The 24,403-nt window shown below is 38.0% G+C and overlaps 2 protein-coding genes across 5 annotated transcripts in view; one reads left to right on the forward strand and one right to left on the reverse strand.

Moving 5' to 3' along the window:
- Positions 1–874: 874 nt before the first annotated feature.
- creb5a (cAMP responsive element binding protein 5a) lies at positions 875–17,550 on the reverse strand. 4 transcript variants are annotated; one of them, XM_067426320.1, is made up of 11 exons: positions 17,370–17,550; positions 15,728–15,800; positions 15,407–15,500; positions 12,245–12,348; positions 11,688–11,866; positions 6,831–6,894; positions 6,635–6,715; positions 5,786–6,091; positions 5,481–5,702; positions 5,261–5,360; positions 875–2,158 (listed from the first exon to the last, which is right to left on the reverse strand). In XM_067426320.1, exons 2-11 carry the CDS (start codon positions 15,779–15,781, stop codon positions 2,037–2,039), a joined length of 1,326 nt encoding a protein of 441 aa, XP_067282421.1. In that variant the 5' UTR covers positions 15,782–15,800; positions 17,370–17,550; the 3' UTR covers positions 875–2,036. The 4 variants fall into 4 exon arrangements, with proteins under 4 accessions (XP_067282421.1, XP_067282420.1, XP_067282419.1 ...); XM_067426319.1 differs by having other exon boundaries at positions 11,688–11,881; positions 15,728–15,803; positions 17,372–17,547; XM_067426318.1 differs by having other exon boundaries at positions 11,688–11,881; positions 17,370–17,547.
- A 2,786-nt stretch (positions 17,551–20,336) lies between these two features.
- jazf1a (JAZF zinc finger 1a) overlaps positions 20,337–24,403 on the forward strand; it is a 36,970-nt gene continuing 32,903 nt past the window's right edge. Inside the window, exon 1 of the mRNA XM_067426599.1 lies at positions 20,337–21,145. Coding sequence (XP_067282700.1) covers positions 20,755–21,145 — 391 coding nt within the window. The 5' untranslated portion in view covers positions 20,337–20,754. The remainder of the gene's footprint in view (positions 21,146–24,403) is intronic.

The following is a 24,403-nucleotide window of genomic DNA, read 5'->3' on the forward strand; positions in this document are numbered from 1 at the left end:
AGAGGTGTAAAAATCATTGCTTTTTTTGTTGCAATAAATATATAGACATTAATAGTGATTGCATACTAATGCAAGTTTGCAATGGTTTCAATGTTTTTTTCTTTATAACTAATTCATCTTGATCTTACATTCAAAACTCTACAATGTCAAACTGCTACACTGTAAAAAAATATATTGTTGGTTTAACTTAAAAAGGTAACCTGGCTGCATTCAAATTTTGAGTTCATTGAAATTAAATATTTTAGTTGATACAATGGAGGAAATTGGTTGAATAGATAGAAACTCAAAATATTATTGTATCTGAACCACATAAAAAATGTGATGCATCATGAAAATAGCACAATTTGGCATGTTTCACTGCATCATCACAAATAAAACACACAATTATCCAATATGCTTACACTGTAAAAAAAATAAAAATAAAATAATAACAATTCAGGCCCTAATTGAAATTCTGTGAATTAAATTGCAATTTAATTCGGCTAACTGAAAAAAATTAGATGTAATCAGTCACTAGAAAATTTTCAATTGGAGACATTATTATTTAATTTTTTTAATTTTTTTTTTACAGTGTACAAAATATTTAAAAATGTATATAAAGGTTGTCAATTCTTAAAACCAGGTAAATAAAAATAAAAATAAAAATAATTATAGTGTAGATACTGCCTAGCTTTTCTGCAAAGCTCCACCATAAGATGGCGCAATAAACAATAAAACGTTTCCACAAGACTTGAACTCCAATGCTGTCTAACCACATTTCAGTATGTATGTACAAATCTGGGCACGTTACAGTTTTCAAGTTAAGGCAGAAGTTGTATAAAAGCAGTATGAAATTATTACAAAGGACTGTGAGAAAAGAGATCGAACACATGGATACAGATATTAAGTGCTTTTAATTAAAAATGGCCACAAATGTGTACAAAAATAGATAAATATTTCAAAAAAACCTGTACATGCATAAAACAGTTTAAACCTGCAATGTTTACAAACATTCTTTTTTTCCAGATTTCATAATTCCATATTCCACAGAATGTAAAGCCATTTATACACACATGCTTGCATGTAATTTTTAGGAAATGTCCGTATTGACATTTTGATTGTCTCTGAACCAGTTAGTGTGAAATGATGTTATGCTGTATTGAGAATACTGTAAGACATTTCTAGTGTCATGAGTGCGATTAGTAACACACGAGTCCTCTACCATCATTCCTATACATGATTCTGAATTCTGCTCTATAATGAGGAGCATTTTCTATCAATCCAAAATTCACATAGGTAATGTGATACCTGATAATTTACCAACAAGCCACTGACAATATTTACAGCGAAGACAAACATGTAACAACAGCTTTAGCTGCATCATCATACATTTATAAAACTAAAGATTCCTATTTACAATTCAAAATGTACAACTGCCCTGATTCAATGCATTTCACGCAGCCTTGCCGTTAGTTTCAGGATTTAGCACACACAGCTGTCACTGAAGCTATCAAAGCATTTACACTGAAAGTGGCCAATAAACCGAAAAACAACACAAATGTGCACACTTACTCCAGGAGTAAAACTAAATGAGTGTCCCTGAGAAAGATCAGCTATTAAAAAAAGAGCATGAGGAGGAGTGTGAGAGGACAGATAAAGGTGGGTGAGAGACAGATTTGATAATAAGAAAACTAAATTTAGTGAGTGGAAAAGGACGGTTTGTTTTCCAGCACAATAACAAATAACAGAGAGGTAAAGTAAAACCACTGGAAACACCCATCTGACCCTCGGCTGATTTCCTGAGATGACAAGCGCCATAAATATAAACAGACTTTTGATTCATTATTCTATTCTTTAAGAACAATACACGCATATACGTGATGCATACATTATACCCTTTTAGTCGTAAATCTAAGTTTAAAACTCTGGATTTAACATTTTGCTGTTCAGTTTTGCTTTTGCACTGATGCACTATTTGGTGCCCTGACCATATGGCTCTGAAGATGAAGTTCTCATCATTCCGTGTCTATGTAGAAGCATGTTATAGTTGTATGTTGTTAGTTAGGGTGGGAGTGTGTGTTGAGGTGACTGTGTAATAGAGTCGAACTTGAGGTTGAGATGCTGTTGTGTTGAATGGCATGTTGCTGGACAGGACTTCCTGTTGGGCTACTTACTGCACCTAAACATGAAAGGAGTTCATTAAAATCATATACACATGATATGTACTAAAACACAATCAAAGGTTTGGGGCTGGTAAGCTTTTTTAAATGTTTTTGAGTCTTTTACTCTCACATAGGCTGTATTTTAATACAGTAGGCTAAAGCAGTAATATTGTGAAATATCAAAACACTTTAAATAACTGTTTTCTATTGTGATATAATTGAACATATTTTAAAATCCTGTAATTTATTTCGGTCAAGCCATTATTCCAGTCTTCAATGTCACCTGATCCTTCAAAAAAATGTATCTTCTACCAGTGATAAAAACTGCTTAGTATTTTTGTGGAAAACCCTCTGGTCGTCTTTAATCAAAAATGAACGAAACATTTTACGCTTTGAAATATATTTATTTATTTGCTTCATCACTTGGTGATTTTTGTTGCATTAGCTATGTTATGTTAAAGGGTCAGGAAAAAATAGTCACACAAGGCTCCTTCATGATCAAAAATGGCCGACATAGGCGGTAAATAGGAAATACACAAAAACTCAGGGAATCTTTTGGTGATATAAACCACAAATCAGCCATGATGCAGAAAAAAGTGCAAAGCAATGTAGGGGTGACAGTCTAAAATATCAAGAGTGCAAAATAGACACAACCACCCCCTCCCCCCACGTGTGTGTGTGTGTGTGTGTGTGTGTGTGTGTATGTGTGTGTGTGTTTGTGTTTTGACTCAAGACACACACACACACAATTAGTGCGACTATAACAGAGCACATTTTGTATTAATACATTTGTATATCAATAATTCAGCCACAGTGCAGTAAAAAAACTACAACAGCAAGGAAGAGGTTACACTCTAAAACATCAAGAGTTTAATACAGACACACTCACACACACGCAAACACACAGTCACGCAAACACACTCACAGACACACGCACAAACCACAATATTGCACACAAATTAATTGGTGTGGATGTAACAATATCGTAAAATTGAGCCAAAAGTGTCAAATAACAGGTTAAAATCGATTAGACCAAGATTTATTATGTTTTTATAAAACATACCTGTTCATTTTTGTTACATTTTTATTGAATTTTGATGTTATGTGTCCAAAATGGTCTCACTGCTTAGATACTTGGGGGGGGGGGGGGGGGGGGGGGGGGCGATGTAACTTGTGGCGTGTGTTTAAATAAAGTTGATTAGCTGACCACTATGTATCTGTTTGTTTATTGAAAAACCATGCCAAACATAAACTTAGCCACAACAGCACAATTCTTGTTCACACAAAGCACATTCAAATGCACTACGTTATTCCATTGTATTTCTATGTAACACTATAACACAGTCTGACATGCAAAACAGTTTTGGTTGCTACTGCAATGGTTTAGTCGCATAAAATAGTCCATAAACCAAATCATGTCCTCACAATCCAGAAGTAAACAAACGCAAATGTTGACAAGCCACTAAATACAGTAAGTTACATACCACAGAGACGGACGCCCTGCTGCAGCTGTTTCTCCTGTTCAATTTATTTTAGACTCCGGATCCGATTCTGGATCATATATGTATTAGTTGAATCTGATTGATAGCCATGGTTTATTAGGGTAATGTTTTTTTTCCACGCTTGATGATGTCAGCTTTCAGAAGCTCTCGTGCTGTAGCTGCGAGCTCGTGATTCTTTAGCTCCGCCCACACGATACGCCTCCAACCGTTTTTTTCCGGAAAGACTCGGTACAGCCTATCTTTCTTTTATAAATATAATAAAACTAAAGACTTTTCGGAGATATGAAGGATGCAATACTACTCTATAGGTACTCAAGATTGACATGAGATTGACTGAAACTGAGTGTGCCCCCCCCCCCCTTAATCAACATTTAATTAAAAAAAAAATCTAAACTTTGACAAAAAATCAGTCTTTTAGAATGTCTAAGTATAAATCCAAATGCACAACTTAATAAAAATAAGTATTTATGTCTAAAAACACTAGATTAATAATAAGCCACTTTATATATAGTTATATAGGAATCTAGTGGTAACAACATGGCATTACACAGTTTTTTCCCCCCTCTTTTCAGAGGGTACAGACTCGGTACAGCCTATCTTTCTTTTATAAATATAATAAAACTAAAGACTTTTCGCCGATATGAAGGATGCAGTACTACTGTAGCCTGACTTGGTCATACTCAATCCTAGTCATAATATGAGTCTGAAACTGTTCCATTGGGCTGTGATTATGAGGCGTGTTTCAACCGAACCAGGAAAGACCTCAATTGAATAGACCTACAACCAATCAGAGCAACATCTTTTCCACGGGTTGTTTTCTATGTCCGCGGGTTGAAGGAACTGTTATGTGATATATAGACCCATGAGTGGGAATTTTAGCAGTAACCTTGCCAAAATAACACACATTGGGGGGGTTTTGTTGTAAAAACTTGGCAACCCTGTCTGCACGCGTGCTGAAATCAGGCTGGAATTCACGATCTTTGCCGGTGTTGTAAAAAAATAAAATAATTTAATGATACACAGAGTACTTTCCCAACATGATCATTTCTGAGAGAAATTGTGAAGGTGAATGCATATACAAACAAGCTCTCCGTTTAAGATTTGGACAAATATAATCCAAGCCCCTTTGATGACACGCATGATTACGTTACTGTTGATCATCTGTCCGTCATCATCCAAAGCCCGTCCTGATGATTTCATTGGTCCGTATATAGTATATAATTACTGTTGAATTTTTTAAATTAATTAATTTTAATTTTATAATTACTGTTACTTATTATTATGAAAGAAAATTGGTTTCTTATTTAATTCTCTTTGTTGTTTTTTTATACATATTTCTATTTTTTTATATTTTTTATATGGCATTTTAAATATTATGTTGTATAAATACTTTTATTTATTTCTTTGCATTATTTGTATATTATTTGGGCTTCTTAATTGTCTTGAAAAAGATCATACGCTGCAAGGACATAGTTGTACTAAAATAGGCTTCATTATTATTATTTTGGGGTAAAATATGAGATGCAGACATGCTCTTAAAGGTTTAAATGGGATTCAACAAAATACAGTAGTATGTGAGAAAAAGGAGGAGAAAATGAGAAAATGATTCATACTCACTCTGCGTTTCTCTCTGTCTCACAGAGACAGGACAGTCTTTATGTGCAAGAAGAATTTGCTTCAGTTGAGTGACTTCTGTCCTGAGTGAGGTCACCTCATTCTAAGAGAAGACAAAAAAAAATGCATGAAAACAAAGCAGCAAATGTACAAATCTATCATGACTTTTTAAATGTATTTGATATTGTAAGGTATGTACACACTTGTGCATGTGTAAATGTACCTGTAGCTGTAAGTTAGTGTGTGTAAGCTCCTCAGCCTTCCTCTCCAACGATACTACCCAGACTTTTCTCTTCTGTCTGCACCGTGTGGCAGCAGCTCTGTTCCTCTCCAGAAACTTCCGTCTGCGCTCATCCGGGTCTTCCTCTGCAGTCCGCCGGCGTCTGCTCACGGTCGGCTGTGGAGGAGATTGCGGGCAGTGGTTGTGTTTCGTTGTGGAGGACAGCTATAAAACACAAACCATGTATTAAATAATACGACAGTTTAATACAAACTGTAAAAGTCAGAGTTTGCCGCAAAAATCTAGACCTGTGTAGGTATTGACTGATGTGAAAGGGGAGGGGGGCTCTGGTGGGAGGAGCCAGGATGCAAGTGCAAGGGTGGAGAGTGGTGAGCATGGCTGTGATGTGATTGGTCTTGGTTTGGATGTTGATGGGCAAGTCTTTGCGGTGATTGGCTGTGGCAGTGCTGCTGGTATGTGTGATGATGAGATGAGGATTGCAAATGCGACAGTGGGTGCTGTTGTGACGACATCATCTCCATCATGTGGCAGAGAGAATTCTGACTGCCATTGGAAACTGCAGGCTGGCTGTGGGCTGGTATGACCTTTGACCTCTGAAGGATTAGAGATGGGGAAAGGTGGGTCAGAAAGAGTCACTGTCAACATCATTGTCATGTAACACTGTGTATAATCACTATTTAAAAGGGAAATGCCCAAAGCAAAATCTGTTTAACCAACTTTTGGAGGCAACCATGTGTTTTTAATTTCTACATCTAAGGTTTCCTGTATGTAGTGATTCTTTGCGATGGTAAGATTACTTGGCACTTTTACGTTTTTCAAAACACAGAGAATCTACAAAGACGGCTTTGAAAAGTCAGATGATAACCAGGTCAGCCTGAAGCCTTTGAAATGTAATCTCCTCTGAAGAGAATCGGCGCATGAGTCTCCTTGTCTGTGTGTGTGTGTGTATGCGTGAATGCAGCTATTAAACAGGCAAGACCGCAACATTGCATGTGTCTGAATTAGATAACACAATCAAGATGTCTACATTAGTTACAAAGCAATGTGGCATTATGACCCAGTCTGACTTGTAATGTTTCTATAGAGACATCATAATCCTGTAACCATGGAGTCGAATCATTAGAATGGGGCTGTACCTGAAGGGAGGAGCATGAGCCAGAGTGGGCGGGGCCTGGTATACCAATCATACTGGAGTTCATTGACAACTGTGCCTCCATCTGTTATTTTAAAAATATATTAAATTATTCTGCTGATTTAAAAAGAAATAGAGCTATTACCTTGATTATTATTTTACTGTGCAGGTGGCTTTGAAATACTCTCAGGTTTACTTACATTCATGGCTGATGTCCCAGGCATGGCGCTTGCCTGCGTGCTGTGCAGACAGCTGGGTGCAGATCTGAAATAAGCCAGATGGATTCGGATTAGTAATGAACAAAAGACAAAAAAAAGTCCATCCAAACAATTATATATTTACTCATGGAGTCAGTATAAGGCAATTTTGAAATTTTCATAAAGTTTAAAGAGGGCTGCTTTTTGTAGGGGACATGATGTCTTTCATCAAAACGTGACAAAAGTATATCATAATTTAAAAGTTAAACATTAATTTGCAGTATTTCACCATTTTTACAATGACAAGCTGGCATCTTTTTATGATTTGTGCATTGATTACAAGCAGTCTGAGGGGTTGAGAAGCATGTTGAGATGTTTAAGGATGGGCTGAAGACTACACAAAACTAATAATAACACCAGAAAATTGCTGTATTTTCCTTTTGTAGATGAAAACAAAGCTGCATTATTATTATTATTATTATTTTTAAGAAAGGGGGAACAATGCATATTAATGAACATTTAAGACAAATGAAAATATGCCAGATTTTTTATAGCCCCTGGCAGGTAGATGCTATACATAAAAGGAAAGAAAGGAAAAACAATATATAACACAAAAAGACAGAAACGCTAATACAACAATCATTATACATTTCAGTCTGTTGTGGAAAAGTACACTGTGAAAAATAAAATAAAATTGAGAACACTTAAAAGTTTATGGCAACCAGCTGCAGACCATTTTTGTGTTTTCTCAACTAAGGGTCAATAGTTTTACAAACTTTGTTTGAGTTAGCTCAACTTTTTTTCATGTTAAATAGTTGCATAAACTTTAAAGGTACAGTGTGATATTTTCCCCCATCTAGCAGTGTAAAGGTATATGACCATCCAGTTTCTGTTCCTCTCAATTCCAATTTCGTTTTAACACCTACGGTGGCCGATGTAGTCCAAGATTAACATGGCAATCCCCCTCTTCACATTCGACATGGTGCCATCGAGTGTTAAAACGCGTAAGGCGAAGCTTGAATTTACGGGTATGTCCCTCTTTGGCTAATGTCCTTTCAAGATGGAGGGGCAACATGGCGACCGGCATTCAGACCCCTCACCCGTATGTATTTTCAATGGCATATTATAAACTTACGAGAATACTTTATTATTGAAAGAAGTAAATATACATTAATGAGAACATATTTTTGAAAGAACTAAGTGTTTTTAGCTAAGAATAAACAAAAAAAGTTACACAGTGTAGCTTTAAAAGCCCAATTTTTCATACAAAACATAAGTTGGATTTTTTTTTACAGTGTAGAGGCTGACAATTTCACAGGCAATAACGGCCGAAAATATTTGCCTGATATCAATGTTTGAATTGCGGGTTTAAAATGTATCTTCATATTTACTTTAAAGCAAACTGTCTGCTTAACCACAATGTTAACAACAACACTGAAATAAGAGTGCACGGTTTAGGCCTATCTATGTTTGTGTCCTGTTTTAATTTTGTTACCTGTAATTGGTCATTCTGTTCAGCTGGAATAGCTCTCTTTGTTTGCCTTTTGTATTTACACCCTGAGTTTCCTTTGTCCGTTCTCATTTATTTTATACCCTGAGTGTTCTAACACCGAAACAAAGGCATGCCTACCCGTTGTGGGCCCTTGGGGGAATTTTGCAGAGTTTGTGGAGTGTGTGCTGGAAAACAGTAGAGCGCCTAACATCATCTGCCCAGCAGAGGATTCCAGCCCCTCTCCTACAGACCCAGAGCTAAGCCAGCAATCATCTCACCACACGGATAAGACGTCTGAGCCTCCCGCAAATGAGGAGATTGAGCCCGCCGCAATGCACAAGCCAGCACCGGGAAAAGGGAATGAGTCAAACATTGCCCCGAAGTGAGAGCCTCCAGATGCGTCTGACCAGCAACAGCGTGTGATGTCTTGGAAGCATTGGTGGAGTTCGAAAGAATGGCGGAATTATTTTTGTGATTAACTAGAAGAGGAATTTGACCTTGATCTTCCAACCCTGATAGTCATATTTAGTAGGTAATCTCCTGTGTTAAAGCTGGTTCTGCCCAGCATGAATTGTTCTGCATCTCCAAAGTTCCAGCCTCCCTCTCCAACCTCCTCTTCAAACTTTAGCCAGTTCCTCTGCCCAGTCTCCGCTGTCTCCCTTCAGTCCCTCAGCTAATCCTCCTCTGCCTCCCCTCTGTGGACTACACTTCAGGCCTTCCAACATCCAGGTCCTCCTGGACGAAGATGTCCCCAGGCTTCGCCTCCAGCCGCTGATCCCAACACTCCACCTCTGCCAGTCGTCCAGACTCCTTCACCTCGGCTCCTCCCTCCATCAGCACCACCTGGGACCATCAACCTCCGGCTTCACCTTGGACAGACGAGGCCTTGCCTACTCCATGAACTAGCAGTGCTCCGTTTCTACCTCTACCCTCCGTCTAGCCCCTCCAGCTCTACCTCGGTCCTCAGTCGCCCTGGTTCCTCCTCAGATGGTTCCTCCTTTCTGTCTGGTCATCGCCACTCCTGCTCCTGGTTCTCCCGTGGCTACTCACTCCCTCCACTCCCCCATGGACTGTTTTGTTTGCCCTGACTGTGTTTGTTCCACGCCCTCCTCCAGAACACCGTCCTCCCTCTTCAATTGGACCTTGTACTGCGAGAGGACATGCCTTTCCAGAAGGGGGCATAATGTCACGTTTGTGTCCTGTTTTTAAATCTGTCACCAGTCTGTCTGAGTTCTTTCTAATTTCCTTGGTTACTCATTGATTAGTCATTCAGTTCAACTCGTCATTATTAGTTCCTTTTGTTTGACTCTTGTATTTACACCCAAAGTTTATATCTGTTTCCTTTGTCCATTCTCATCTATTTTCCTGAGTTCTTCTGTAATTTCTTTTTTTTGTAGTATTTGACTGTTTTTGTAGTATTTTTATTGCTGTGCGCTTTATTCACCACAGCCACACGTGACAATCAATCAATAGATAATATTTATCTATTATCTTTACTGCAGCAACAGTAGGCTCCTGTCACTTTAAATTTCAGAATTGTCAATGGATGATGGAAAAGTAAAAACTGTTTTATTTACAGTGAAAATAATCTACAGTGCCTTGCGAAAGTATTCGGCCCCCTTGAACTTTGCGACCTTTTGCCACATTTCAGGCATTTCAAACATTTCGTGAAGAATCAACAACAAGTGGGACACAATCATGAAGTGGAACAAAATTGATTGGTTATTTCAAACTTTTTTAACAAATCCAAAACTGAAAAATTGGGCGTGCAAAATTATTCGGCCCCCTTAAGTTAATACTTTGTAGCGCCACCTTTTGCTGCGATTACAGCTGTAAGTCGCTTGGGGTATGTCTCTATCAGTTTTGCACATTGAGAGACTGGAATTTTTGCCCATTCCTGCAGAACAGCTCGAGCTCCGTGAGGTTGGATGGAGAGCGTTTGTGAACAGCAGTTTTCAGTCCTTTCCACAGATTCTCGATTTGATTCAGGTCTGGACTTTGACTTGGCCATTCTAACACCTGGATATGTTTATATTTGAACCATTCCATTGTAGATTTTGCTTTATGTTTTGGATCATTGTCTTGTTGGAAGACAAATCTCCGTCCCAGTCTCAGGTCTTTTGCAGACTCCATCAGGTTTTCTTCCAGAATGGTTCTGTATTTGGCTCCATCCAGCTTCCCATCAATTTTAACCATCTTCCCTGTTCCTGCTGAAGAAAAGCAGGCCCAAACCATGATGCTGCCACCACCATGTTTGACAGTGGGGATGGTGTGTTCAGGGTGATGAGCCAAACATAACATTTTGCATTGTTGCCAAAAAGTTCAATTTTGGTTTCATCTGACTAGAGCACCTTCTTCCACATGTTTGGTGTGTCTCCCAGGTGGCTTGTGGCAAACTTTAAACAACACTTTTTATGTATATCTTTAAGAAATGGCTTTCTTCTTGCCACTCTTCCATAAAGGCCAGATTTGTGCAGTATACGACTGATTGTTGTCCTACGGACAGAGTCTCCCACCTCATCTGTAGATCTCTGCAGTTCCTCCAGAGTGATCATGGGCCTCTTGGCTGCATCTCTGATCAGTCTTCTCCTTGTATGAGCTGAAAGTTTAGAGGGACGGCCAGGTCTTGGTAGATTTGCAGTGGTCTGATACTCCTTCCATTTCAATATTACACTTGCACAGTGCTCCTTGGGATGTTTAAAGCTTGGGAAATCTTTTTGTATCCAAATCCGGCTTTAAACTTCTCCACAACAGTATCTCGGACCTGCCTGGTGTGTTCCTTGTTCTTCATGATGCTCTCTGCGCTTTAAACGGACCTCTGAGACTATCACAGTGCAGGTGCATTTATACGGAGACTTGATTACACACAGGTGGATTCTATTTATCATCATTAGTCATTTAGGTCAACATTGGATCATTCAGAGATCCTCACTGAACTTCTGGAGAGAGTTTGCTGCACTGAAAGTAAAGGGGCCGAATAATTTTGCACACCCAATTTTTTCATTTTTGATTTGTTAAAAAAGTTTGAAATATCCAATAAATTTAATTCCACTTCATGATTGTGTCCCACTTGTTGTTGATTCTTCACAAAAAATTACAGTTTAATATCTTTATGTTTGAAGCCTGAAATGTGGCAAAAGGTCGCAAAGTTCAAGGGGGCCGAATACTTTCGCAAGGCACTGTGCATGCAGAGCTGCAGAGATTATAACAAAATAGATAAAATATCTATATATAAAATGAACTAAACCTCCACTAAAAAAGAATTGCCCATCCAGGATATCTGCCTACCATTATATAATCAAGAAGCAGTGCTGCCTTTAATGGGTAAAGAGTATTGGGGTATTCTGGTAAATATATGCTTTACTTACTGTTTATTTGAAGTGGAGTATGTGGCAGTGCGTTGAGTCTGTGAGCTGTGTGTGAGGAGCTGGTTCTGGTGCTGGTTCAGATGGGCCAGAGCGCACTGCTGCTGTTGCTGAGGGTGAAACTGATGATGTTGACCCTGCTGAGGTTGTGTCTCTGTGTGAGGCTGGTTCTGACCTGACACCTGAGCCGAAAAGTTCTATAATCAAGAACATTTTTAGAATTTAGAAAACATTTCGTTGCAAATCATATATTGATGAATGCTAATTCATATTATTTCTCCATCATCTGCCCCTGCTCTCCACCTCTGTGTTTATGTGAGCATGAGAACTGTATGGTATTTAATATACTTAATATGATCATCTGAAAATCTGATCCGATTGCTTGGTTTTGTATTTCTTACTACCGTCAACATGAACACATACAAACAAGCGCAGAAATAAATTCAGAATTTACATTTTTGTTAAATGCTCGCTTTCTTTTTATTTGACTATTTGACTTTTGTGTAAACATTTATTCACTTGCACATTTGTGTAAAACTTTGAAACATATTTCCTCTCACCGGTTTTGTCTCCTCCTCAGCCTGCGACTGGTTAAGCTCCAGGTCAGTAAAGAGGCCCACTTCCTCACAGTCCCGTAAGAAACGGGTCGGAGTTGGAGTCTGATCTATAGATGAACAAAGAGTGCACGTTTATCATGAATATACATTCAGCATCATGCTACACACACAAAATGCTACTGGCAATATATAAAGGAAGGAACAATTGAACAAAAATATTATTTTTATTAATTAAAGGGTTAGTTCACCCCAAAAATGAAATTTATGTAATTAAAGGGTTACTTCAGTGATCAGCATATGGCTTTGTATCAGTAGAAACCCTGGAGTATATTCAAATGATTGTGCTTTTCCCCCTCATATCCCCCCTGAGACGAAAGATTTATGCATTTTAGTTCTGGAAAAATTTCTCTCGTGACGCAAATTGAAGACTACAGCCAGCAGAGGGAGCCATTTCCACGTTTTCAACTCGCGCATGGGGAATGGGAGATCACACTTACAGCACAGCTTGCAGCTGCAGGTATTAATTTAAACGGATACTAAGCAATGTAAGTGTTTTAAATTCTCAAATTAATTTCTATGAAAGTTAAGCTTCCAAAGACATAAACTGAAAACGCGCCAGACTGAACTCACGTTGTGAATGTATGCCGCGAATGTGGTCGTGATTACCTCAGCTCTCATCAGCTCATTTATGACATTAAATGTAATCTGACTCCTGCAGCGTTAGTGCTGTGAGACTCACGCGGCAACTCGATCGTTATATTGAACAGACACGTTCAGTATTTAATTGTACTTTCTGAACTCAGTCACTGTAATACAGTAGTGGTGGCTTTGGGAATGGCCTCACAGGGCAGCGAAGCATTCTGGGAATTGTAGTCTTTCATCCCCATGAGACAAAAATACATTTTCTGTCTTTTCTCATTCTAGATAGCACCAAATTCAAAAATAATTTGACATTTATACTACATTAATGACCCGGTTTAAATACAGATTCATCTTTCCAGCGCTGAAGTACCCCTTTAATGACTCACCCTAATGTTGTTCCACACCCGTAAGACGTTCATCATCGGAACACAGATTAAGATGTTTTATATTTTAGTCCCAGAGCATATGCAGTCAATGCCCATTTTTCTGTCCATGTCCAGAAAGGGAATAAAAACATCATCAAAGTCGTCCATATGTGACATCAGTTAGAATCTCTTGAAGCATCGAAAATACATTTTGGTCCAAAAATATCAAAAACTATGACTTTATTCAGCATTGTCCTCTCTTTCGTGATTATCCAAAAAGATTCAAATGGTTACTGAATCAGTGAATCGATCAATGCTTTGGGTCGACAATGTCACGTGATTTCAGCAGTTTGGCGGTTTGACACGATCCGAGCTGCTGAAATCACGTGACATTGGCGACCCGAATCATTGATCGATTCACACCGTTTGAATCTTTTTGGAGGAATGCGGAAGAGAAGACAATGCTGAATAAAATCATAGTTTTTGATATTTTTGGACCAAAATGTATTTTCGATGCTTCAAGAGATTCTAACTAACTGATGTCACATATGGACTACTTTGATGATGTTTTTATTCCCTTTCTGGACATGGACAGTAAAGTGGGCATTGACTGCATATGCTCTGGGACTAAAATATAAAACATCTTAATCTGTGTTCCGATGATGAACGGAGGTCTTACGGGTGTGGAACAACATTAGGGTGAGTCATTAATGACATCAATTTCATTTTTGGGTGAACTAACCCTTTAAGGCAAGACAAGTTTATTTATAGAGTACATTACATACACAATGATAATTCAAAATGTTTTTACGAATAAATTACGAATAAATAATTATAAAATAAACAAAACAGACAATTCGAACAAAAATGGACTCAAACTTGTTTAAAATGTAATAAGAAGTAATAAGAAAAGAGAATCATACATAAATAAGATGATACAGTGCAATCAGTAGGACGTAGCACAAATGAAACATTGTATTATTTATTTCATATATTATATCATAAATATACTATATATTATTATTAGTGCTGTCAAATCGATTAATCGTGATTAATCACATCCAAAATAAATGTTTGTGTTTACATTATATATGTGTGTGTGTACTGTGTGTAATTATTATGTATACAGTATATAAATACACACTCATTCATGTATATATTTAAGAAATATTTTGCATGTAATAAATTGCATGTATATACTATATATATATATATATATATAAATTTGTTATATATAAATATAAAAAAATCTAAAAATTAATAATCAAAAATCTCGATATATACATGTGTGTTTTTAATAATACATAATAATTAAATTAATAACACATATTATGTAAACACAAACTTTTATTTTGAATGCGATTTATTACAATTAATAATTTTGACACTAATTATTATAAATAATACATGAATTAATATCTATTTATATTTGGAAAGCTTTCAGTTTTTATGAAAATTAAAGTGCTGGAAAATGTAGAAGGATATGTATAATAAACAAAGAATGTAGACAATGTCAAATGTATCTGCTTAAAGCTTCAATACATATATACTAAACTGAGGAGGCACTGGAGATTTCTCAAGGTCAGGAAAACTTTAGATCAGTAGATCAATATCAAGTAACCTTCAGGCATTCTAAACAAATGTAAAGAAACTAACCCTCTACTCAATGTCATGAGCAGAACTTGTCTAAAGTAACCTTCTGGCATGCTGGGAAAATGTTAAAAATTAACCCTTGTCATAAACATAGCCTGATTTTGCCCGTGTTGTTTTGGTAATTTAGAGGTAGTCTAAACGAAACTGCTTTTTCTAGACTACTAAGAAAGGGGTCAGAAGGTAAAATCCTTCTTTTGTTTTTTATGTAAATGTTTCTGTCGCTGGAATGATGGCTCACAGACCCCAGAGGTCAAGGGTCGGACCTGATGTTTATATATCAGACATTGGGTTTCCAGGGTAACAGACACTGTCTAAATCCTAAATTAAAGGAGATGGAGAGCATGACCTATCATGACACGCACACACACACACATTCACTTTTACAGGCTATTATATCACTGACCTCAATCTGTAGATTGATAATCTTTAGTTGCATAGAAAATATGAATAGTTGTTTATGATAAAACATGCATTTTTATGTTAATAATTGCGTACCCACCCTTACCTGAAAGCATATTGTCACACTTGATGGAAGGGAATTTAAGGGTCATCTCATGTTTGTGCCTGTGAATTATTAGGTGATCTTCTCTTTGAAAGCGCTACAAGAACAAGAAACATGGTAGGCCGTGAAAATACTGAAAGAACATGAAAGATGGAAGATGAAAGATTACATAAAAGATACACATGTGTTTAATTACACATGAATTGTAATTTACTGCACTCTAAGTGATGGCTAAAATTTGTGACAGCATATATAAAACACATTGCTGTAGCTCTAGTCTAGACGATATGACAACCACCAGCGAGCTGGACATCTGTCACTTACCTGCGAGCATCCAGTAGCAGTGCATACATATGGCCTGTCCTGATCAATATTCATCACTGAGATCTAAAAAAAAAACCTAAACATATACACACACATGCACACAGACATACAAACACATACACACATGGGAGATGACATTATAAAATGTTCATGACAAATAAACAGACAAACAGGCAAATAAAAACGACACTGTTTGATGACATGACAGTGTTAGCTCTTTCTGGATTCACTTACTTAGGTAAATATAATGTCAAATGCTAATGTATTATTTTAATTTCTCAGTCTCTCAGTTATCTATCTATCTATCTATCTATCTATCTATCTATCTATCTATCTATCTATCTATCTATCTATCTATCTATCTATCTATCTATCTATCTATCTATCTATCTATCTATCTATCTATCTATCTTTCTTTCTATCTAGAACCTTTACTAGATAGACAGACAGACAGACAGCCAGCCAGACAGACAGACAGACAGACAGACAGACAGACAGATAGATAGATGGATGGATGGATGGATGGATGGATGGATGGATGGATGGATGGATGGATGGATGGATGGATGGATGGATGGATGGATGGATAGATAGATAGATAGATAGATAGATAGATAGATAGATAGATAGATAGATAGATAGATAGATAGATAGATAGATAGATAGATAGATAGATAGATAGATGACCCCTAATTAGTGAGCTATAGTTTTTAAAACGCTGGCGCTATTTAAATGTATATCTCAGTTCTCTATATTTAGCCCACGTTTCCCTGTTTGAGTTTGAGTTCTCTTCTCTGAGTGTTCTCTGTAATGCGTATCACATATAGTCACGCCTTATATATTTATATAAACCTGCTACTTGCCCGGTCACTCATAACGTGAGCATTCCTGTAGTCATGACATCATCATTAAGTTCAGCCGGGGCCAGAGTTTGAATTGACATTGGCAAGACGGGTCTACAGTGTTAAAACGCCAAGTGTCTAACCGGGCTGCAGAATGACGTAATGGCGAAACCGGAGGACTCACGCGGTGTCACGAATTTTACAAACCCAAACAACTGAGATCAGATATCTAACCATGGGCAATAATGTGCCATTTTTTTGCGGAAAAGTTGTATGAGCACTTGAGAGCATACGTTTGGGCAGATGTCAAATGTGGGTTTATTTATAAAAATTAAACTCCAATCATAATAATTTGATTAACCCAAAATAAATGCAAATACGTAAGACTACTCCGTATTCCCTCCAAACACGCACACGTGTGCGATCAAACATTTAAATATATTTAAAATTCAATTTTTGAGCTGTCAAACAGCCATTCCGCTAAAACGTAAGCGATTTTTTGCAATCTTTAGGCTACTAAAGATTTACAAAGACATCCATTTTCGGATCATCAAAACCTTTATTTTAACACTTCTTTTTATCTGTTTTTTAGATGTGTCACACCCCCTCAAACAGACATTCAAACAGTTGACGAACATCTCAATGGAAACCGGCACTTTGACAGACACTAACTTGACAGTAAAACAACAACAACAGCAACTAAACGTCCCAACAGCACTGTACAAGAAGCGCTCCATTTGTGTTCTGAACTAAGAGTGGAATCACATTCACAAGCGGGTGTAAAATACTAATACGAACTTACCTAAACGCACGCAGACTGAGACCAGCAACGCTCCTCGCGCTCAGACGAAGCACGCTGAAGTGAAACGCGATTACAATATGATCTATTTACAGAAGCATTACATCACCTCGAGGTGACGTCACGTGGGATTCCTGAACTTCTAAATCATTGCGGTCCGCTTTTTAAAAAGAGGAGGGGTTTTCAGACCTCGCGCACCCGCCCACCGGAGGATGCAGCGGGCGTCCGATGCGGACATTGGCGCGTTGAGAGAAAAAAGGGAAGTGGGAGGAGCTTAGCTCAGTGCGTGCTGCGCCAACAGCTGTCTGGAGCTGTGCGCGGGACGGTCCCGATTAGCGAATGGTGTGATGATAGAGAGAGAAGGGGCATGTATGAGCGCGTTAGCTCTTGGCCTTACCCTTTTAGTTCCACACGTTTACACATTACAACTATTTCCAGACAATGTTTGTTTGTTTTTTTGGATGTTCAACGAAATAAACTGTTTCTTTCTTTTTTATGGTTACAACGTAGGCTAACCATTGGAAAACCATTGTCAAAAAAGAGTCCGTTGTCCAAACAAAAAAATGGACTCTTGGTTTGTATTGATAAATTATTAATATATAGGCTACAAAATATGGTAGGCTAGTTGTATCTGTATAAAGACATGTTTTATAGAACTTTGTTACTGACATCAAATTAGAGTGGTAAACTAAACTTAAACAGCTCGGATCATGTCATTTGTCATTCAAGACATAAACTTTCATGGTCACAGGTAGATTAACGTAAAAGGCATTTCTATTTTTGGAAAAAAGTACATTTGGTCAGTGAATTTCTATTCACTTTGCAGAATCAAGGTGATGGAAAAAGCCCCATTGTGTATTTTGATTAAATGTTTCTTATGCTAGGTCAGAACTTGAGGCTTTGTAAACAAAAAAGTGTGACCCCCATCTGTCAGAGATGCTCTGTATGATGACATCATCTTAGGCTATTATGAAAACAGGTGTCATGATGTTTAAGTTTTTACATTTATTAAAGTAACTATATCTTGAAAAGTTCACTTATGACTGGTTTTCAGTGTCTAACCATGATGTGTTAAACTACGAATGTCATGAGAATGTTGATACATTCGGATTACCAGATAAAACTGAGGGGTGTGTCTGATGTTTCAGAACAGCATGGTCCTTTTGTGGTTACCGCTAGGGAAAGAGTGGAAAAAACAAAAAACAGAACAAGTGGGAGGGAGATAAAGAGAGAGCGTGATTCATTAGCCTGCTCTAACTCAGAATGCTAGTAGCTGTTTCCTCAGCAACACCACAAAACAGGAAGTGGTGATGATGTCACGTCAAGCCTCAGCCTTAGCTGACTCCTACATCTTTGAGTATGAATCATTCACACACAGAGACAATGTAGCGGAGGGCATGCACCCACAAGTCTCATATGACATCATCCCTGTTTCTCCCATGATATAATACACTGTAAAAAGGAACTGGGTCAAGTTCACCGTCTGTTTCACCATTTAAAGAATTCATATAGAGATTTTTTTTTTTTTTTAGCTAAATAACAAAACTATCACAAAAAAATAATTAAAAAATAGATGCATTTATTCAATGTGACTAGGAACAAAAGCAGTTATAAACTAAAATATACTTTTGACACAGCGCTATGTTTAATGTTTTTTTTCCATTGTTGAACAAGTGAATGAGTATGTGCTTGTGTGTGTATGCATGTATAGCAGGTCTGTTTGTAATTTTTCACGTGATCCGTTGTAAGGTCTCAAGGTAGATCTTCAAAGGTCTCAATGATTGACTGCATATGAGTGATACGACACTGAATCAATCAACAATTTGGAACTTAATAAATCCAGAACTCTTTGATATTGTTCAATCATATTGTCTGACCTAAAATGTCCTCCTCACAGTTTCTAGCATCTGGCATCGCCTGGTTATGTGTCTCTTGCGTGAGGCAGATGGTTCCATTTACTAACATCTGGCTGGCTTTGCATTATGACATTATAAGGTACATCCTCAAACAGTTGTCTGTACATTTATGAGCTTTTCTGTACTAGAAAGGAGAGCCTGGATGTGGGAGCTAATCAAATTATGAAGCTGATGAGAAAATATGGTATTTCATGAGTACGTGTTTGTGCAAGTCTGTTTGTTTGAAAACAGTGCCGTGGAAAATATTTGGTCATTTAGTCACTCGGGTATTTACATAGCCCAACGGCAGAGAACCTTTATAACAGGGAGATTTAACGGATGATTAACAAGTGATGGTCAGCACACGGTCACTGTCACAGGCTGATCAAAAGGACATTCCTCCTGCTCTTTGTGAACACAGCACCTTGGATGCTTGTGAAACACCTGACAGATTCTCAGTCTTCGCAAGTTTTAACAGTTTTCTTCAGTAAAAAAATGCCAATTAGATGTCTCATACTTATGACACAATATAGAGGAGTCACATGATGCTATTGTGTATTTTCATTCAGATATGCGTGTTTACATATTCACTGTTATTGTATATGCTTGCACCTAAAATAAATGTAGGCCTACCAGTTAATAAAAAATAAAAAGGATACATTTACAATTAGCACAAAATGGTGGCAAGGAGATCTGCATTTGAAAAGTGCATTCAGTTCACCCAAAAAACCCAAGTTGTTCCAAACAGTATGAGTTTCTTTCTTCTGGTGAACACAAAAGAAGATATTTTAAAGAATGTTGGCAACCAAACAGTTGATAGGCTCTCTGACTCCCAAAGTAGAAAAAAACAAAAAAACTGTCTGGTTACTGACTGACATTCTTCACAATATGTTCTGTTGTTGGGTTCAACAGAAGAAAGAAACTCATGCAGGTTTGGAGCAACTTGAGGGTGAGTAAATGGTGACAGAATTTAAATTTTTACTAAACTATAAAACTATTCCTTTAATGCAGCACAGAGGAAGACATAAATTTATTTAGGCCAATACGATTTTAATAAAATTATTACATATGAAATTATGAACATAAAAACAATTAAAAAAAATTATGGAGTCAGTATATTGCACTTAAAAACAGCTTAAATATGTATTTTAGTCTGAGAATAGGTTTAAGCCTTGTATGTGAAATGGATATCATTTTTAAAGATATCTATCTTTATCCTTCTGCCTACAACAAAAAAAGGTGTGAAAATAATTACAACTGCATTACAATTCAAAATGAAACGTTATGCAAAAGTACAAAAGTACTTAATGCATAAACACGTGGAAAAGTCGCACTAATTGTGTAGGCTAATTAATGATCTTTTTTTAAGTTTATTAAGTAAAACATTAATTTGAATTATTTCTGCATTCCCATAAAGTGGGACTATTGAGCCATTTAAAGTCCAACTGGAAAGCAGAAGATGCCCAGAAATAATCAATAATATAGTTGCTTATGCGGCCCTTCTCAGTCAAGCATTCCTGGTCTTTCTCCGCTCAGGTGAACAAGCAGCATGTTTGTTTCGCCGGTGCCTCCTCCTCTTTTGCTCCTCCGTCATGCTGCTTTGCCCCCCATCCCCCTCCTATTGGCTGCCAGCCGTCTAAACAGCTCCAGCTGCAATCGCCGCCGCTGCTGCTGCAACGAGCTGCCGGCTATTTGATCACCCCCATCCTGCACAGCCTCTGCCTCCGCCGGTCTGCAAGCTCACGGACCTCTGCCAACCGATTCATTATGACGGGCGTCGCGGCTGCCTCCTTCTTCTCCAACGTTTGCCGGTTTGGTGGATGCGGGCTGCACTTCGAGTCGCTGGGCGAGCTCATCGTTCACATCGAAGATAACCACATCGGTGAGTAGCGCTCCGGTTTCGGCCTGCTGTCCCGCTAACCAGTCGCTCTCAAGCGGCGAGCATTTGGCTGGGTTGTATGCAGTGACGCGCTAATTCACTTGCACGAACTCGCTGCAAATTGAATAACATTATCATTGACTCGGTTTAATTACGAGTCGATAAATAGTCATAAGCAGGTTTCAGCGACGAGTGCACAGTTACCAGACGCTGTGTTTATATCTAGGCCTGTATGTACGTGTGGCAAGCTGGTTAAACATTTAAGCTTAAAATAACTAACGTTACCCAATTCAGTTGTCAGCAGTGTTAGTAATTTTAGGGGTTTCAATAGTAACTAATACGAATAATTATACTTTTGTTCTTTTTTTCTTCTTCTAATTTATAGATTGTCTACTAGTACTTATGCCATAGAGAACATGTTTTCGTTGCATAATAGAACAGTTACACTAATATATGTTCCAGATTTCTAGTTCTAATTAAATAGACACAAGTACACTCACCTAAAGGAGTTTTACGAACACCATACCTATACTGTGTTTGACCCCCTTTCGCCTTTTGAACTTAGAATGCCAACATTCTATGTGGCATTGATTCAACAAGGTGCTGAAAGCATTCTTTAGAAGTGTTGGCCCATATTGATAGGGTAGCATCTTGCAGTTGATGGAGATTTGTGGGATGCACATCCAGGGCACGAAGCTCCCGTTCCACCACGTCCCAAAGATGCTCTAATGGATTGAGATCTGGTGACTGTGGGGGCCATTTTAGTACAGTGAACTCACTGTCATGTTCAAGAAACCAATTTGAAATGATTTGAGCTTTGTGACATGGTGCATTATCCTGCTGCAAGTAGCCATCAGAGGATGGGTACATGGTGTTCATTAAGGGATGGACATGGTCAGAAACAATGCTCAGGTAGCCTTCAAGAAGTGTGTCAAGAAAACATCCCCCACACCATCACCACCAGCCTGCACAGTGGTAACAAGACATAATGGATCCATGTTCTCATTTTGTTTATGCCAAATTCTGACTCTACCATCTGAATGTCTCAACAGAAATCGAGACTCATCAGACCAGGTCACCAGGGATGGAAATTAGCACCCGCCACCAGCCAAATGCGGGTGATTTTGAGTTGTGGCGGGTAAACTCGCTTCACCTACCGGCCACCGTGGCGGGTAAATAAAAATAGCATACTGTTTCCCCTCTGTATAAACTGTGTTCAGTGCATGCGAGTGTGGCCGTATGTCCGAATATGACCAGTCGTTTTCGCCGTCATTACCGGGATGTAGTGCCAGAAGACGCGAATAAGAACTCGCGCTCGCGCTGAGAGAAGATCCGTCACTGTCATCCGGAAGCGCGCACCCGTCTCACAGCGCGCAAATATTGAGTTCTCTTTCAAGTCTTGTGCTTAAACGAACAAACTCACACAAAAAGTATGTCAACATGTCCATCTTGATGAGTATTCTAGCAGACATAGTCTGAATATGCCTTAAGTGAACTTTATACAGTCGTGAAAGATGACGCATATCCTTCTATTAGGTCTTAAAGGGGCAGTAGCCTTTACTGCTCTGTTTAATGTCAAACAAAAGGACATCACTCACTGCTCTTGATTGAATAGCTTTTGTAAGTTTAATAAGGATTAATCTTTCATTTGAACAGTTCAATATGTAGTTATTTTATATTTGATTACTTTATTAAATGTCTGTACCTTTCTGCAGGCCAGTAGACCTGTACATTATTATTTAATGTACACATGAGTGAGGTTGAGTTAAACATTTTACTTTGAATTTTATTTTATACTGTGTGATGTTGCAATGTGCTAAATTAATATTTGCATAATTTGTAATTGATTTATTATTAGAAACTTTAATATTAATTAATGCAATTGCAATGCCTTGATTTTTAGTAAAGTTACTCAGTCATAGCATTAGCCATAAATGCAATGGATAATTGGCATAATTTCTTTTAGTGCTTCGGTTTCAGCCAATAATTTTTATTTTGGTGCATCCCTACTGACAATGTTCTGCTCGGTATGTCGTCAACACGGTTCAGGAGATGCCAAAACTAGTAGTTTCATTGTTGGTACTAAAAACCTAAAACTGGAAGCCATAAAAGACCACGAATCATCCAAATGCCACATCCAGGTAAAAAAAAAAGAGAGAGAACACAGAGCCCTACTCATTTAATGAAATGTATACCAGTTCATGGTTTGTGTGTGTATAAGAGTGAAAGAAAAAATGTCAATATTTCATTGAGATTTGAGATTAAATAAACAGCTTAAGTATTGTAGAGCTTGTAGTATTAATTTTTCACATGCAGTTACACATTGTCGGTTAAAAACAAGAAAGTGGCTGGTAAAAACATTGAGTGGCTGGTAGATTTTGAAATCCACCAGCCACAGTGGCCGGTGGAAAAAAAAGTTAATTTCCATCCCTGCAGGTCACATTTTTCCAGTCTTCAACTGTCCAATTTTGGTGAGCTCGTGCAAGTTGTATTCCTATTTCCTATTTGTAGTGGAGATGAGTGGTACCTGGTGGGGTCTTCTGTTTTTGTAGCCCATCCGCCTCAAGGTTGTGCGTGTTGTGGCTTCACAAATGCTTTGCGGCATACCTCGGTTATAACGAGTGGTTATTTCAGCCAAAGTTGCTCTTCTATCAGCTTGAATCAGTCGGCCCATTCTCCTCTGATCTCTAGCATCAACAAGGCATTTTCGCCCATAGGACTGCTGCATACTGGATGTTTTTCCCTTTTCACACCATTCTTTGTAAAAGTGTATATATAGGAATATGGCTGGAATTGGCCCTTTTTCAGTTTTAGACGCTGAGTGAATCCTGCTTGATATTGTCCCAGGTTAGAAAAACTGTCCATGGTGAAATGGGCCCAGCAAACGAACGATTTTGAATTAAATTGTTGCGGTATCTGATTATAAATAAACATCAACAATGACTGTTGACATTTTTTATCTGTGGGAAGTGTAAGAAAAGTCATCAAATCCCCTGCACATTTCCATGATCTGCTGTTTTCGCTATCGTCACGTGATGCTTGTTTATCTGCTGAATGCCGAAGATTAGGTGCGCAGTTCCGCCTGACAATGAACATTGGCTGCCATGCAAATGTTGGGGGCGTACATGTTTATGATCCCAGCGATTGCATCATTGTTGGCATTATGTTGAGAATCGCTTGTTTTTCCGTGTTTTTCACAAACAATATTTACATATGAAGGAGGAGGTAATGGTGTTTGAGACTCACTGTATGTGATGTCCA

The sequence above is a fragment of the Pseudorasbora parva genome, chromosome 19 (assembly GCF_024679245.1).
Source record: "Pseudorasbora parva isolate DD20220531a chromosome 19, ASM2467924v1, whole genome shotgun sequence".
Taxonomy (NCBI): Eukaryota; Metazoa; Chordata; class Actinopteri; order Cypriniformes; family Gobionidae; genus Pseudorasbora; species Pseudorasbora parva.